This window comes from Mercenaria mercenaria, chromosome 3 (genome assembly GCF_021730395.1).
Source record: "Mercenaria mercenaria strain notata chromosome 3, MADL_Memer_1, whole genome shotgun sequence".
NCBI lineage: Eukaryota > Metazoa > Mollusca > Bivalvia > Venerida > Veneridae > Mercenaria > Mercenaria mercenaria.
The window spans coordinates 12,498,853-12,514,936 of NC_069363.1; the positions used below are offsets into that span (position 1 = coordinate 12,498,853).

Sequence of the window (16,084 nt, forward strand, 5' to 3'; positions counted from 1 at the left end):
TTTTCAGAGGCATGCAAACTTAAAACTGATTTTTTTTCTGACGATGTTAAGTAAGTACCTCAGTCACAGTTAAACTAAATCTGCTGTTTTGCTTGGTAACGTTTCAAGCTTCAAAGAGATCTTCTTACAGATTTTATTAACTATCGCATCAGCAGTCTTTTAAGTGTTGTATGTTCTTTTGGGATTAGGGAGTCCATTTCATGTACTATTACTCCGCTTACAGAATTTCGCCTGTGATAGGGGGAATGAATGTCATTAATATATTACCTCGCGTGAAACCGAAACTGCTAATAGTATGCATACTTCCAATGAACCTTGGTGATTCTATCATTGGTTTGGTTGTAACTCAGATATGAAATTTGATATTCTATGTCTTGAAATTTAGATGATCACAGCAAGGTAACACGTTAACCAGGATGGCTTAATTTCGCTTTCTGTAGTGCTTATTACATACTCACGTTACATGCTTCATTTGTATCGTTAGTGCTTTTGTGTTTTGTCACTTTTACGCCAAGCTCATTTTACTTGTAAGTTATCGATCATTGGAACAAACTGTAAATTAGTCCATAAAATCGCATCTCTGTGATTTGGCTTATCATAGTTTCCTTTGAAATTGGCAGAAACTCAGTCATCATACTGGATAATCATAACTTTTTATGACAAAATTACAGACGAATATAACGAGCATTTTGAAATGGAGTAATTAAAAACAATCTCCCCTGTACATCTAATATATTTGAAGTTTCAGTCGATGTGCAGCAAACACTACTTGTTAAAAGAATGTACCAACACTAAATCATCTGAGCCGCGCCATGAGAAAACCAACATAGTGGCTTTGCGACCAGCATGGATCCAGACCAGCCTGTGCATCCGCGCAGTCTGGTCAGGATCCATGTTGTTCGCTAACGGTTTCTCTAATTGCAATATGTTTTGAAAGCGAACAGCGCATGCGCAGGCTGGTCTGGATCCATGCTGGTCACAAACGCACGGCCTGCTATAAACTATAAAGATCTACTAAAATGGGCATGCGGAGTACCTGCCCATATGGCACTAATCCTAGTATTCTGAATGTACAATCAGAATGGGAATTTCTAAATTCATTTCCTTTCCTGGTATATACTACATGGTACAAACGACTGTCAGAAATGTATTATAAAACTTTATTAATCATCATCCTGCTTTTTTATGTTTTGGTCTGCCGACTTATTATAATTTATTTATGTTTTTCGATATTTTGTAGACGGTGATATATAGACAGAATGATATTATGATGGACAGGCAGCCTCATGCAAATTTAGAAGAAAGCTTACCGTTTTCTCTCCTTTACTGGAAGAGCAACAAATCCACCACGATCCCAAATACAGTCAAATTTACCACACAACTTGCTGTAAAAGGTAAGGACATTTATATGGTCATAAGGTGCCATCCTTTAATTATAATAACATATCGCGTAACATCATGCCGAAAAGAGGAAGTTAACATAATTATGAATTTGAGTACGGGACTACCGCGAACGTGATTAAAATTGACAAAAACGTGTAATTCGTTTTTCTATGATTTTATTATCATTAACGATCTTTTCTAAAAAACGTTTTTCCTATTAATCATCGGATTGAGCGCTTGGCATATTAATTTCGTATATGATTTCCGTTCAGTGTCATCAGCATCATTTCGAAATAACATTATTTTTTCTTTTGCCCGAATGCATACGAGCTTGTCAGTTATATTCACCAGATAAAGATACATAAAATTAAGATTCTAAATTTGATTAAAATATTGATAAAAACGTTCATCCATAGTGCATCGTAAATTACCCCGTCTGTACCACTGATCATAATTATAAACCAGGAGACATTAAATAATGCATGAAGCCCGACGATAAATACTGCAAAAACATTTTAAGCATGTTCATAGTTACAAATGAGCAGTTTTAAATGTGATACCTTGACAGATCAAAACAGTCACATCTGTATATTTTAATCGACTTTCCATCAGTTGCCTGAAAGCAAAAGCATAATTATGTTGGAATGAGTTAACGTTTAAATGAAGCAGGTAAAATCCACGACTTTGTTCATTTGTAACATATTGAAGTTGCGTTTAATCTCGCTCGTCTTTTGCTGTTACCAAAATTTTCTTAACGTTATAAAAGACTGTCCGGATTTTTATCAGCAAATAACATCCTAACTATCATCATAAATGAAAAGAATATATCATCAAAATTTTGTTATTACTATTTTAAGAAAGTATATCATTTTTCGGAAAAATTTTGTTAATCACTGGATTTTTTCAGGAAAAAAATGTCCTTTTTCAGTGGTGAAAGGGGCATCACCCCCTGTCACTGCACATATAAAGACATAACATTAATTTGAATATATCAAAATTCTATAACTGTGTTCTCCCAAGCTTGAAATATTGTAAATAATACTTATTTTGTCAAAAAAAATGGAGCAAAGACTGTAGTACTCTAGCAAAATATAATGGTCTATGCGACCTTAAAATACGTTCCTAAAATCTTCCATGGTAGTAAAAGACAAATAATCTTAATGCAAGTACAAGAATATAAGGAGGAAGGAACTGCAACACTATAGCTTTGATACGATTTATTTAACTTAAATGAAATTTGTTTGTGATTACCTTGTATAATACTCCTTCAATTCCATTAAGTTTTTCTGTTGTATAAGGTATTTTGTTTTCCTCGTAGAATTGTTTACAGGCTGCGTCGACACATTCATTTCCAACCACATCATGTCCCTGCTCTATCAACCTTTATATCAGGAAATAATGGTTTGTTTACACTTCATATATTTGAAAAACGTGTTTATAGTTTTAACGACATCGTGAATTAAGTGTTTAGCTATATAAGGAAGTCTGTGTTCCTCGAAGAAATGCTTACGCGGAGTCAAATAGTCAGTTCCAAAAACGTTTAATCCAGAAGTATTGAAGCCATTTTTTGTTTTAGTAGGATAAGAAATTCTATGATACTCTTGAAGAACTGCGTACACTTGAACAAGATATTGTAAACCACTTTTAGATATTAAAGATATTATTTCTACCTCATATACTAATTCTAAGTATAGAATATTGACCAAAAAAAAAAAAATAATAGCTTCTCTGTCACTAACATATAGTAAGAACACAAGAGAGAAGATAGTCTTTTGTAAAAACTGCTGTATCCCATATGTGATCTCTTTAGACCGTTATGTAGACAACATTAGACGTTAAGACATATTGTTTCTGACAACCTTTAGTAATTAAGTATCCTTTTCATCTTGAGGAAATCATAGACTTTAGCAATTTATTTTGCAAGATCCAACATGTTACAAAGTCTTATTTTATTCAATAATTATAATCCAACTTGCAGATAAAGTTTCTAGAGTCAATGGATCTGAATCTGCCTAATATAAAAACAATTTTGTACCATGTTGCTAGTACAAACTACGATTCTTCTGAAAGTGTTCTTAAAAGTGGGATAACCTCTATATTGGATATTTCCAAACAAAGTGGAAATTCTTTGAGGTTGAATTTTCCATTTCAAAAGTGAGAATTCTGAGGGGTGTGAATTTTTTACAAACTGCAGTTTCTATCTTACATATTATAGATCTTTTGCTTCGAAGGGTTTCATCAATTTCCATCTTACAGTTTCAGAGGGTATGTCATTTAAAGAAGTGTGTACAGAAGGACGGACGATGGATGGTGAGTGGAAACAATAGCTCTTTGCAGTTTTCATGCTAGAGTAAAACAACATAATTTGTTAATGAGTAGACTTATCAAAACAAAAATATAGTTTGTTCAGGAATGTGCATTTTTACTCAGGAAAACCAAAGTGAAAAGTAGAAAATGTAAACATGGTAATATTGATATAATTATGTTATTATGTTCAGTCTGAGTAATAAAATGACGTTGCTTTTACTTAACGTGAACTATAATTGTAAACACTTATTGTCATTCAGTTTCAAAAGATTGTATTTTAAGAAAATGTTATTAATATAATCACCACGCCCTTGCTTAATATTCGCATGATTGTATTTAAAATAGCACTTTTTGTGTTTACAGTCTATCAAATCCGTTTTGGTGTAGGTATATCAAATAGACACGAAACTTCTATTTTGTCTGTTGTTATACAATTTTTATGACCCCAACAGCCACACAAATGTTCACAAATAAGGTAAAATAGCAGATAAAGGAAATGCAAAAACTGCCACAAAGATACCAAAATAAAACACCTGTAAAATTAATGATGGGATTAATACAAAAAGAAGACCTCTACCGTGTCTGTTAGCGCATCAGTACAATGCATTCACCGTGGGGTGAAGTTATGATGTGATATTAATGACGTAAAAGTATTTGAAATAAATAATTAGATAGGATACCCTGTAGTCATCATGACAAACTATTTTTGCAAATATCTTTGATGGTTTTAAAACGTTTTTCACCCTCATCGTATTTACTTTCGTCATTTTGGGCCAAGTACAGCTACCCCCTGTAAAGCTGCTACTGTTGTTAGTCTATGCACTTGAATACAGTCGAGAAATGAACACAAGTGATTAAAACATAAAAATAAACAAGGATATGCTCTCTTCAAATATTTGAAGGCTGAAATGACATTAAATCTTTCCACGGAATGTATGATCAATCTGACACCGTCCTCTAAAGAAAATCACGAAAATGTGCAAAATTGTTTATTAACGTATTAACTTTTAATACCGTCAATATATAAACTTATTTACACGCTGTAAAAAGATTAAGTTAAAACTTATCGCCATCACATAAAAGGACAAAAAAGAGTTTATGAGAAAATAAATTTTAGATGTAAAAACTTAAATACAGCATGATGTTTGCGATTTTCTCTTCCTTGCTATCTTTGATGACAAAATAAAATCTTTGGAGCTATTAAACTTTAGAGAACGAAGGATTATCGAATCCGCTCGAAACTTCTTCAATGTTCGTATACATGTAATAAATACAAACTCCATTTCATGTATTTTTCTGGCCTTTATACATTAACGTTCTATGTGTACTAAGTAAGTCAACTCGTAACTATTAAACGCTACACAGGCTTATACACTTTGTGTCTTTTTTGTTTTGTTTTTTCATTTGAGTTAATTGGTACTGTAGAAAAAGACATTTCATGAATAACCAGGAGCATCGTTCAATAAAAATGTGACAAGCTGCATTTTAAACAGTTCTGGCGTAGAGTGGACAGCGCAAGGATTCTCTTTTACCAGCTGGACGATGCACTTTTATATCGCAACGGACATTCCTATAGAAAGTTTTTGATACCGTGTAGAAGTTATTCTTGATTGCGATACTCGTATAAATGCACGCGTCAGGTGGAAGTATGCTTATCTTATATAAATGGTTGTCAACAAATAGAAATATGTCCCTTATTTTTCATTATGCTGTCCTTTGGTTATCATCCCCTTTTTTGCTAAATCTAAATTTACAATCATATGTCCAGTTCAAGTTTGCTTGTAAATGCATTATAATTTACATGCAGAGTATTTCAAATTAATATCCCTGATCTATGTCAGTCTTACCAATTCAGATCCAACGATTTTCCACAAAGTGGAACAAATACTGTTTGTCGATTCTTCCCCAATGTCAATTTTTGTATGTGTTTTTTGAGCATTCTGAAATATATGTAAGGAATTATCAATATAACAGAACAGAACAGTACAGAACAAAATTTATTGAATTAAGCATACAAGCTCATCATCATAACATCAATATAACTATTATCAAGAAATTATTACATGTAGCAAGAAAACTGGATGTCAGTGTTTATATCTGATGACACATGTTGATTTCAACTTGTACATACAAAAGTATTTATGATACTTTATTTTTATTTGATCTAGTTATCTCAACAGGCAGAAACGCTACACACACATAAACGGTATGCTGAGGAGAAGAAAATTTACCTAAATTAACTAATTAACAATACATTAAATAATCAGCTGATTAACATTAGTTTGTTTATTTCTAATAAATAATTAAGTAAAAATGCAAAGCAGCTGACTTCACATGTTGCGTTTAATTCTACTTTCTTAACAATATTTAGTTGACAATCTAGTTTGACTGACAGTCAAGCAACAAGAAAAATATGGAAACTAAGAAAAACGTGGTTAATCATTTATTCTCGCGTTGCTCTAGAATATCATTTGAAATCTATTTGATTTATGTATTGAATCAAAATCAAAATCAAAATCATAAACTGTGCCACGGAAAGCCATAAAGGTTGATAACACATTTGAGCTGCGCCATGAGAAAATCAACATAGTGGCTTTGCGACCAGCATGGATCCAGACCAGCCTGTTCAGTCTGGTCAGGGTCCATGCTGTTCGCTTTCAAAGCCTACTGCAATTAGAGAAACCGTTAGCGAGCAGCATGGATCCTGAATCCATGCTGGTCGCAAAGCCACTATGTTGGTTTTCTCATGGCGCGGCTGATTTAACCTAAGAGTATATTTATGAAAAGGAATAATGTAGTTATAAGAGGTCATTGGTCGGCTGTTCATATCGCACAAACTAATAACACTTTCACGTTCACAATATAAATATAGAATGACCCGGGTAAGGCTAGATGTAAAACCATTTGTGTCTATCACCATCATTCGTATACACAGGTAAGATTGTCACTGTTTCATTTTGGGACACTCGAAATCAGCATTATCACAAGAAACTAGTAATTTAAATACGGATGACCTTTTTGCGTATGAAACTTTGTTTGTTGCAGCGACGAACAACCTTGTCTAATCCAGTAAGCCGTTCAAAACTATTGTCGATCCGAAGACAACCTACGGGAAGCTATTCTACGTACGGATTAGTAACACGCGAAACATTTTGATGAGTTACGAATGAGCACTTACGGGTGGACAACTGGCATGTGAAATTTTGTTTGATCTAGTGACCAGCGATAGTCCCAGTCGTCTACAGTCATGTTACTGACATCAGTGTAGTCTCCAAACTGGTTCAGCTTCCGCTTTCCATCCATGATTACTGCGAAATAAGGAAATACTTTATAAAAATTCTACATCCCAAGATAGTTTCGAAGAGATCTTGCAGGCGGTATTTCAAGAAAGAAGCAAACAAATCTATCTGGTCTATCATTTGTCATTTGCATAGTATGTTCCTGTATCAAGTTACAAACCTTGCTCACGTGTAAGCAAAAAAGTATTCTAATTGTATAAGCCACAGAGATAAGTTAAATCATGCGTCTTCGTGTTTGTATTGTTATTTTTAGCTCGACTATTCATAGAATAGTAGAGCTATTGGACTCGCCCATGCGTCGGCGTCCGCGTCCCGATTTGGTTAAGTTTTTGTATGTAAGCTGGTATCTCAGCAACCACTTGTGGGAATAGATTGAAACTTCACACACTTATTCACTGTGATAAACTGACTTACATTGCACAGGTTCCATAACTCTATTTAGCTTTTTTACAAAATTATGCCCCTTTTTTGACTTAGAAATTTTTGGTTAAGGTTTTGTATGTAAGCTGGTATCTCAGTAACCACTTGTGGGAATGGATTGAAACTTCACACACTTATTCACTGTGATAAACTGTCTTACACTGCACAGGTTCCATAACTCTATTTTGCTTTTTTACAAAATTATGCCCCTTTTTCGACTAAGAATTTTTTGGTTAAGGTTTTGTATGTAAGCTGGTATCTCAGTACTCACTAATTGGAATGGATTGAAACTTCACACACTTGTTCACTGTCATGATCTGACATACACAAAGCAGGTTCCATAACTCTATTTTGCTTTTTTTCAAAATTATGCCCCTTTTTCGACTTAGAATTTTTTGGTTAAGGTTTTGTATGTAAGCTGGTATCTCAGTATCCACTAACGGGAAAGGATTGAAACTTCACACACTTGTTCACTGTCATGATATGACATGCAGTGCAAAGGGTCAATAACTCATCTTTGCAATTTACAAAAGTATGCCCCTTTTTAAACTTAGGAGTTTTGGGTTAAATTCTTATATGTAAGCTGGTATCTCAGTACCCACTAATGGGAATGGATTGAAACTTCACACACTTGTCCACTGTCATGAGCTGATAAGCACTATGCAGGTTCCATAACCCTATTTTACTTTTTTACTAAATTATGCCCCTTTTTCGACTTTCTTATTCATTCAAGCGACAAGGCTGTTAAATAGTCGAGCGTTGCTGTCCTCCGACAGCTCTTGTTGTTCAAATCGTCACGTGTTCGTGACAATGACCTTTGCAGTAAATCCTGCAAAATTCCACGAAAGCCTTTGGCAGCATAAAACCAAAAACAAGGAAAAAAACAAGAGCTGTCACAGGAGACAGCGCGCTCGGCTATTTCGATGCTGGATAGTGAAACTGGGCACATCTGAGGAAACTAGAGCCGTCACTGGAGTGTTTAATGACTCCAATTGTGGATGAAGATATTGCACAATAGCCTGAGTCTATGTCAAAAATATCAACTTAAAGTAAAATGTATCAAAACACTATATAAGTATATCCTAAGCAAAAAGGGGCATAATTCATTAAATACTGGTGCCAGAGTTGTGCAGCTTGTGTCATATAGTGTGGGTGATGATGTTGAACAACTATTTTAAGTTTGAATCAAATCCATTCAGTAATAACAGACAGAGTGAAAGTGCATCAAAACTTTAACCTAAAATTCTAAGTAAAAAGGGGGAATAATTAATAAAAAATTGGTGCCAGAGTTATGCACCTTGCGTCATAGGGTGTGGGTGATGATGCTGAAGAACTATTTTAAGTCTGAATCAGATCCATTCAGTAATAACAGAGATAGAGTGAAAGTGCATAAAACTTTAACCTGAAATTCTAAGTAAAAAGGGGAATAATTCATGAAAATTTGTGCCAGAGTTATGCATCTTGTGTCATATGATGTGGGTGATAATGCTGAACAACTATTTTAAGTTTGAATCAAATCCATTCAGTAATAACAGAGGTAGAGTGAAAGTGCACCAAAACTTTAACCTGAAATTCTAAGTAAAAAGGGGGAATAATTCATGAAAGAATGGTGCCAGAGTTATGCATCTTGTGTCATATGATGTGGGTGATGATGCTGAACAACTATTTTAAGTTTGAATCAAATCCATTCAGTAATAACAGAGGTAGAGTGGAAGTGCACCAAAACTTTAACCTGAAATTCTAAGTAAAAAGGGGAAATAATTCATGAAAAAATGGTGCCAGAGTTATGCACCTTGTGTCATATGATGTGGGTGATGATGTTGAACAACTATTTTAAGTTTGAATAAAATCCGTTGAGTCATAACAGAGGTAGAGTGAAAGTGCATCAAAACTTTAACCTGAAAATCTAAGTGAAAAGGGGGGATAATTCATGAAATATTGGTGCCAGAGTTATGGCCCTTATGTCAGATGATGTGGATGATGATGAGGAATAAGTATTTCAAGTTTGAATCAAATCCATCAAGTAATTACAGAGATATGTTGAAAAAAGAGAAAGTGCACCAAAACTTTAACCAAGGTGGGGACGCGGAAAGACGCCGACGCCGACGCCGGGGCGAGTAGGATAGCTCTCCTTATACTTCGTATAGTCGAGCTAAAAAGAAAACGAATCGGTTTGACTGAACCTGCTCAGGCCTCCAGCACAGGCGGCTTTAGTGGCATTGTATCTAACGTATTCATGATATCAAAGGTCAACAACTTTGAGTCCTAATGATAAGAAATTGGTTGGATCTTTATTCAAGTTGGCAAAAAGGAAAAAAACTTAAATCCTAAATGGCTGTAGGCACGGCTTTTTCACTAGTCTAGTTTAAACCTTATTCTGAAAAACTGGGCGCTCTTCTGTTAGATTTCTTTAGTATAAATTAAACAATCTGCTTAAAACTGCAAAATAATATTTAAATAATCTAATAATCTGATTATCTAATCCTGTTCTGGTTTTGGTTCATGCTGCAGGCTCCGGAACTGCGACTACTACTTTTACTGAACCTTAATTTCAACCCTCATCATTTTCGTTAACTGAAGTAAAAGGCTGTTTCTGTATACATATAATAAATATGAATTATTACGAAAGGTATCATAAACGTTTTGTCGAGTCATAATGACATGACAGATTTTTTTTCCCAATTTTTTAAAGTGTCCTCTAAAGTAGGAAATAGACTTGTTTTACCGATCGATTTCTACTTCACTGACATAACTGAAAAGTTTTAATATATTTGGTATTCAATCATATTTTTATATTTTAAATAACGCGACGCTTCCTTATTTAGTGACCTTTTCCATCGTCAGACTAGTATAAATAATTATGATTAATAGTTTAACATAAGAAACATCGGATTTATAAAATCTCGCTGTATGAACTTACTGAATCGGAACTGACTGAAGGTCGGCTAAGCCTATTTAAGTTAGAAGATCGCTTTCTTCTACTTCCCTATTTATAAACTTAGGCCTCAAACACAACATAATTCACCAACAAATCAGAGAATTTTATAAATCTTAAAGTATTATTTCCAAGTTTTAAACATTACTAACAAACTAAATCTCTAATATATTATCGCTGTGTTTTTTTTTCAACTGGTCAATTATCTCTGTAAACCATGATATGTGGTATGAAGCCTGATTTGTGATAAAAAGACTGATTTGTGGTCTGAAGCCAAATTTGTGTTCAAAAGCCTATTTGTGGTCTGAAGCCAAATTTGTGATAAAACGCCTGATTTGTGGTCTGAAGCCAAACTTTGTGTTCAAAAGCCTGATTTGTGGTCTGAAGCCGACTTTGTGGTCAAAAGCCTGATTTGTGGTCTAAAGCCTGATTTGTGTTTAAAAGTCTGATTTGTGGTCAAAAGTCTGATATGATTTGTGAACAATATCTCTTATTGTACACCAGGTATTATATTAAACTATGCATGCCTGTGAACGTATTTGTTAAGATCATTAGGAAGAAATGGTAGTGGTTTGTGTTTATTTTCTCATTTTGTGTGAACAGCTCATTCCGGAGGTCACGAGTTATAATCCAACTGTGCACCTTTCACGAAGCGGGCTGAAATCTAAAGCCTTTCTCACAATGAGGATGAACTTATAAAGCTTTAAAATATGTAGATAAATGATATAAAATGGCTAATATGGACTCAATACCTAAAACATGGTATCGTATATTTCTCCAGGTTATCGCCTATTTCTTTCACATCAAAAGTATAAATGTACTTATGTCGCATTCATACGTTTAAATGCCTGTTTAATTAATAACCGAAATTTAATATACAGGGTGGCTAACCCACATGACTTTTGGAAAACGTATACACGAAAAAAATCCGTTTCGATTCAGGTAACAATTTCTCTATATTTTCCTTATTACTTGAAGGATTTTCATAGAATATAGTGGCCAAAGACAGAACAAGAGCTGTCGGAGGACAGCAACGCTCGACTATTCAACAGCCTTGTCGATTGAATGAATACGAGTCGAAAAAGGGACATAATTTAGTAAAAAAGCAAAATAGGGTTATGGAACCTGCATAGTGCTTATCAGCTCAGGACAGTGGACAAGTGTGTGAAGTTTCAATCCATTCCCATTAGTGGGTACTAAGATACCAGCTTACATAATAGGAATTTAACAAAAAACTCCTAAGTCGAAAAAGGGGCATAATTTTGTAAAATGCGAAGTTGAGTTATTGACCCTTTGCATTGCATGTCATATCATGACAGTGAACAAGTGTGTGCAATTTCAATCCTTTCCTATTAATGGATACTGAGTAACCAGCTTACATACAAAAACTTAACCAAAAAATTCTATGTTGAAAAAGGGGCATCATTTTGAAAAAAAGCAAAATAAAGTCATGGGACCTGCTTTGTGCATGTCAGATCATGACAGTGAACAAGTATGTGAAGTTTCAATCCATTCCAATTAGTGAGTACTGAGATAGCAGCTTACATACAAAACCTTAACCAAAAAATTCTAAGTCGAAAAAGGGACATAATTTTGTAAAAAAGCAAAATAGAGTTATGGAACCTGTGCAATGTAAGTCAGTTTATCACAGTAAATAAGTTTGTGAAGTTTCAATCCATTCCCACAAGTGGTTACTGAGATACCAGCTTACATACAAAACCTTAACCAAAAATTTCTAAGTCGAAAAAGGGGCATAATTTTGTAAAAAGCATAATAGAGTTATGGAACCTGTGCAATGTAGGTCAGTTTATCACAGTGAATAAGTGTGTGAAGTTTCAATCCATTCCCACAAGTGGTTGCTGAGATACCAGCTTACATACAAAAACTTAACCAAATCGGGACGCGGACGCCAACGCGGACGCCGACGCGGACGCCGACGCATGGGCGAGTCCAATAGCTCTACTATTCTATGAATAGTCGAGCTAAAAACGAGTGTGTTTAGCCTCACAAAGTGTCTGCCATCAGTTCTCAGTACTTTTCTCAAGCACTTCACCCAACTGCCTTTCGTAGACTGTGTAGATAAAGTACACACTAAGTGTTTGAGAAAAGCACTGAGAACTGATTTTCTACTTATTCTGCACAGACAAACACTCATTTTGCTGTCTAAGACGCCCTCTATGTTATGAAAATCCGTGAAAAAAAACCTGATTAATCAAATGAAATTTTTAATATTGTTATCCTATCATTTAGAATGTAACCGAAATAATGAAAGTTATCAATTATACGACTAACTAACACGATATATTGCTTTATCGATGTTGACCTTATTATGATTTTTCAAATTTGCTTTGTCATGATGACAATGCCTTTATCTACTTTCACTTAGGAATGGTCAAACACTGAATTACAGATTTTGTATGTTTCATCATTTGACAAAAGTGGTCCGACATAAATTTTAAGTTGTGTTGTTCATATATTCAGAAAACTGTTTTCTGTTCCGTGTTTTTTCCCCTATTATTTACAATATGCAATAGAGCAAGCTGGAATATTTATGGCATAGCTTACCTACCTTTATTCTTCATATGCATATATTTTATTCCTCATCTTTCCTATATATTTCATTTTGTCTACCTTATTTTTTTATTCAAAAGATGATATCAAAGCGAACATAATAAAGCGCATCGTGTATATGGGTGACTGTTCAATGGTTTTGTAGAAAAGTACTGTATATGTACAAGACGCTAGAGGTTTGGAAGTACAGCCTGGTCTTTTAAGTATTAAATTGTTATAATAGATAACGTTGAAGGAAATGCGGACGAAAAATTGATACTTTCCCGGATAAGGCTATTTTCTTTTTTTCAAGATCGTCAAGGTTTGTGTTTAAACTATATTCCATGTACAGGCTAAATCAAACCGAGCCTGCAACACTTTCATTTATGTCGTGTTGGGTGGCCTGCGGTTTTCCACCTTTTCTATTTTATTATTACAGTGGCGTTGTTTGTCACTTGTGGCGCCTGTAAAAAGTCTCCCCGTACCTTCCATCAGAGCTGTTAGATTCCGATCTCTTCAGATCGTTCAGCACGATATTTATGTTGTGTTAGTACTGTTTAGTTTTTCAGCTTGAATATTTCGGCTTTGGTGGTTTCAATACTCTCGCTTTAATAGTTTTGGGTATTTTTTAACCATCCCTTAGATGGTGCCTGCTTTTTAATTTTTTCTTTTGGCATGCAGGCTCCATACTTTCTAGTTCTGCCTATTGTTTTCTTGTTTGGCGCAACGCCATTACTTTAGCTGGGGACAATACGCCGCCGCTTTTCATGGAATTGCACTCTGTATATTACTGGAGGTTCAAAGTGCACCTTCGTATGTCTCTAAATTATATTCTGGTACTTATGACATGTGTAAATGTTGCGTTCTGACCAACCCAGGGCTAGTAGCTTGCATTTCCTCTAACGTGCACGAACAGGCTTAATCAAACAGAGCCTGGAAAATGTTCGTTTATGTCGTGTTGGGCAACCTGTGGTTTCCCACATTTTCTATTTCATTTTTGTATTCAAAGCAATGATATCCCGTATGTACGAAAACATAGCCAAAGTATGTTCACATGATGGAAAAAATGTTGATCGGCAATAAATGTTGTTTCTACGGAAGTGTGAATGCGCAAAACTCTATTATGCACAAATACTTTATGAGTACCTAATGGATATCAAAAAAAAAGCTTTTACAAGCTAACAACATACGTGCCTAATGTAATGGACAGCTAGGACTGGTAAAATGAATAGTTTATAGTAAAGTCCTGATGCGACAAACTTACACTCAATTATTTATTAATTTCTCTTTCTAAAGCATATTTCATTTACAGGCTGTGCACAAATCATTGAACTGTATATTGCCAAGGGAGTTATGGACAAAAACGTTTGAACATGTATTTGTGACTCGTCATGACAAAATACCCATTTATAAAATGTGTTTTTCTTCCAGAAAACTTGTTTCATATCTTATAATTATTATTGTCTCGAATGTTCTTTCACTCGCACCATTATTATTACTTTTAAGTCTAAATAATACAAAAAGATACGTATTTTTTTCAGAAGAGATGAATTTAACAACCATTCACTTTTGAACAAAAGCGTCTCGATATTCTTTTTGCTATGGCAGATAACCCGCAGTCATTTGAAGAATAACCGATATTTTCATTTTTTGACTTAAAATTCAAAAATCTGACCACAGACAGAATATCGACATTTCAGTATTAACCAGTTGCACGAATGATAATGAGGCGAGAAATGTGCAGAACAGTTAAGACAAATAAATATATACCGGTATTAAAATGCAATTTTCTTTTTTTATTCTTTGGTATTCATAAACATGCAAAGTCACTGCTTTTTTTTTTTATCTTGTGGGAAAATCATATCTTACGACCCTCTTGTTGTGAGTTATATACTTTAATTGACTAATATACTGTGCTATATCATGAATGTATTAACAGATTAAGAATGTCTAAACTTTAAGTATAATTTATGAGTATAATTATGGTTAAGCCACTAAACTTGTTATTTACGGAACCATTTTAATAGAAATCAATTAAGAAACAATAAATGCACTGTAGGATAGAGGAATTTCATAAAATATATGGCTGAGGCATTAAATACTAGTACATTGTATGGTAAATTTTCATAAGAATATGATAGTTAAAAAAGGCTGCATTTCATACTTGTACGGATTTCGGTACTTGGTCTTTAATAGTGTTTTACACAAATAAGATATTTCAAAAAGCACTGATGAAGAAATTACATCAGCCAAAGCAAAGTCTTCGTCAAATTTGTTGGAATAAGAGAAATACACAGATAAACAAGATACTTGATATGAAATATGTATAAAGGGGCATTAATTCCAAGCCCTATTATAAAATGTTATACGTGATAGTTATGACACTTCGAGCCTCCTCAAGTATTTGTTGATTTAATATTTATTGATGAAATTGTGACCGAAGGATGATCAATAGCTCACCTTGCTAGGAGTGACATTGCAAAAGTTTATAATATAGAATAAATGGACATGTTTTAATGAGCAAATATCACCATGAGGAAATTTCTAATCCGATGAATGTAGTAGTTCGTAAAAACAAAAACGTTGTGCGGCGGAATTTCTTTTTGACCGTTATACGAAGCCATAGTCAGCCAATAGTGTGTGACCTTTACGTCCTTAAAGGAAATCTATCAAAAGAAATGGCAATAATTCGCTAAGACATTTATGAAAACTAAAGTTAATTCGTGTTGTTTTCATTAAAGAATGTTCATTTTGTTACTGTAAAGCCTTTGTTTTTCCAAACGTTTGCAACTGAAATGACAAATATGTGTGTTTTCATCAAATAGGAATAACCTCTAATATCACTGAATAGGATAGACGATGATTCAGCAAAAAAACATATATAATTAATGAGCTTTTCGAAAATCACCAGTAGTTCTGCACTTTATGAAATCGTGCCAACAACGTGTGTAGCGATTATTATGTTGCAAATAATACACAGTATAATGTGAATTGTGAATGATTTAAAAAATGACACCTTATCAATTAAGAGCGTAACAGAATATTATCTCCTTTTCACATTTACAAAATGTTGTCCCATGCGGCTTAAGTTTCAGTTAATAGCATTACAAAGCAGAAATAATATCCTTAACGCTTTCATGAAAATAACACTATTGGTGACGTTAATATGCGCTTTTTCACAATTGCTTTA

General features: G+C 34.1%; 1 protein-coding gene across 1 annotated transcript in view; it reads right to left on the bottom strand.

The window, feature by feature from the left end:
- The window catches only part of LOC123525422 (probable thiopurine S-methyltransferase), a 29,008-nt gene that overhangs the window by 3,906 nt on the left and 9,018 nt on the right, over window positions 1-16,084 (bottom strand). Inside the window, exons 2-6 of the mRNA XM_045304464.2 lie at window positions 6,869-6,998; window positions 5,538-5,630; window positions 2,635-2,764; window positions 1,944-1,999; window positions 1,311-1,385 (exon numbers count right to left, since the gene is read on the bottom strand). Of these exons, the coding sequence (XP_045160399.1) occupies window positions 1,311-1,385; window positions 1,944-1,999; window positions 2,635-2,764; window positions 5,538-5,630; window positions 6,869-6,998 (484 nt within the window). The remainder of the gene's footprint in view (window positions 1-1,310; window positions 1,386-1,943; window positions 2,000-2,634; window positions 2,765-5,537; window positions 5,631-6,868; window positions 6,999-16,084) is intronic.